Consider the following 2395-nt stretch of genomic DNA (forward strand, 5'->3'; position numbering starts at 1 on the left):
GATCACCAAAAATCGTATATCATAGCTCAAGTTTTCTGATAGAAAACAAAAAGAAGCTGAAATGGTGACAGGGCCGGTTCTGAGAGAACGCGAAGTAGGCGGTCGCCTAGGGCCCCTGGATTTACGTAAAAATTTAGGGCCCTCAAATTTTTTTATACCCTTTATATATATTAGTACTTATTCAAAAAGAATTATATTATATAAATAATTATTCAGATTCATAACTCATAAATAGATATTGATCAACAATTTTACTTGTTTCTATAATTCCTCTAATTATGGGCCCCTAATTATTAAATTTATAGTTCATTAGCTATTTAATTTTATATATATATACACTTGTTATAGTGCTACTTAATGAAAATTACCCTTAAAAAAAAATCGGGGTGAACCCCCGGAAACTATAACATAACTATATCAAAAAGTTTATAGCCTTAGCCTTTGGCTATATATCTTACAAAAACGAATTAACATAGAGTTTATCATCTTCTTAGAAAGAAAAAAAAAGTTTTAACGTAGATTGTAAAAGGGCCCCATTTTTCAACCATCTTCAAAACTCACCTGGGACCCCCAAAATCTCAGGAACGGTGGTGATGTCTTTTTTTAATAGTTTTGAACACTAAAATATATCGCATAAAAGTTGTAAATTCATAATTAGCTTGACACAAATTTACACCAGATGCAACTCGTAATTAACTCTATTTATTTCTCCACAACAGACTTGAAGAGGAAAAAAAAAAACTTCAAATGTTTCTACCAAACAAATAAGAAATAAGGAGTTTCACCAAACAAGACACATCAGAAAGAATAAAACTTGATAGTGATAAAAAAAAAAACAGTACAATGTGCACATTAGTCAGTATAAATATAGTCTAAACCATTATTGTTGCACTGACTCAACACCAGTCACTTGAAAAACAAAGCCAGAAAGATTTAGAAAAAAAAAAAAGAAAAAGAAAGATCAATGACCAGCAACAACGGGTTCGTCAACCTGTTGGGCCGGAAGAACCACCAAATTCCCATGAGAATCAAGGTCAATAATAACGGAATCACCTCGTTTAATTTCACCGGCACGCACCTTGTCCTCCATATTATGCTCCAATGTCATCTGAAGAAGCCACCCAGGCCAGGCAAACACCCTATACATAAACCTCTCACTTAATTGAAGCTCAATAGCCTTGTTCTCTTTCGCCTTCTTTTTGGCGGCTCGCTTTCTTGATCCATTAGAACTTTTTAACCTCTCAGTTAATTCATCATTAGGACCCCTTAACCTCTCAGTTAATTGAAGCTGAATAGCCTTCTCCTCTTTTGCTTCACTACAACCCTCCAACTGACCACTATTTACCGAATAATCATTACTCATGTCTGCCCCCAATTGCTCTGCCTATATAAGTTATACAAATTAGAAAACAACCAAAATAAACGTATGTATGAATGCATCAACATCTACGGAATAGCTACCAACAAATATAGCAAACATGACCTGACCTGCTTTATATTTCAAATAATGTTTTTATTTCAAATAATTAGAGGCTGGTATCATTTAAACAAAACACAAGAGGAGTTCCGGTCATGTAAACAATCTTACAAGCACCCAATTCTTTTTTTTTTTTCCTTTCTCAAATATATGAAATTAAGGATACCATTTAAAACTCTAACAACAAAGGAAGCGATCAGAAATCATCTTCAATAAAAACAATTTTACAAAAATAAGATCCAAATTACTACCGCACTGCCAAATCTAAAAGAGAAACCCACAATCTCGTACAGAAACACGGAGAAAATTTATATATTTGGAGGTGTACGTATGTGTGTATGCAATAAGATGTATAGAGAGAGAGAGAGAGAGAGAGAGAGAGAGAGAGAGAGAGATGAAAACTCACAGAGAGCGGCGGCCGGTTGTACAATGTGGAGTTGGGGAGGAGAAGTGGCGGACTCACGGGTTTTATTTGCGACTTGTGCTGGACAATTATTACTTATTTCTATTTAGGCCCTTCCCTTTTTGTGTTCACTGATATTTACCCTCATCAAGTTTTCAGAATTAATCCAACGAATTTTTTCCATATATTTATTTCCTTTTTTACTTTTTTTTCCTTTATTTTCTCCTTTATTTTTCCGCTCTTTGGGGAAACCCCTCATTACAAAAGAGGTCCAAAATATTTCTCTTCATTTGAGAAAAGTCCACATCTACTTCCAGCTATTATCTTTTCCAGTTTTATCCCCACTCACCACATCATCACTGCGTCACGCATCTGGTCATCACCGAATTCTTTTTATCTTTTTTTTTTCGTTTTTCTTTTCCGTTTTTTTTCCGGTATCAGTTTTATTAATCGACTATGAGGCATAGTGAATTAAGGTAAATCGGCTATGAAGCATAGTCGATTAAGGAATTGTT

General features: G+C 34.4%; 1 protein-coding gene across 1 annotated transcript; it reads right to left on the reverse strand.

Moving 5' to 3' along the window:
* Positions 1-798: 798 nt before the first annotated feature.
* Positions 799-1950, reverse strand: LOC105976478 (uncharacterized). The gene is made up of 2 exons (XM_088820068.1): positions 1884-1950; positions 799-1384 (listed from the first exon to the last, which is right to left on the reverse strand). The coding sequence occupies exon 2, from the start codon at positions 1361-1363 to the stop codon at positions 962-964; it is 402 nt and encodes a 133-aa protein (XP_088676194.1). The 5' UTR covers positions 1364-1384; positions 1884-1950; the 3' UTR covers positions 799-961.
* Positions 1951-2395: the final 445 nt, after the last annotated feature.

The sequence above is a fragment of the Erythranthe guttata genome, chromosome 1 (assembly GCF_056151865.1).
Source record: "Erythranthe guttata isolate IM_541 chromosome 1, IM_541, whole genome shotgun sequence".
NCBI classification, from domain to species: Eukaryota; Viridiplantae; Streptophyta; class Magnoliopsida; order Lamiales; family Phrymaceae; genus Erythranthe; species Erythranthe guttata.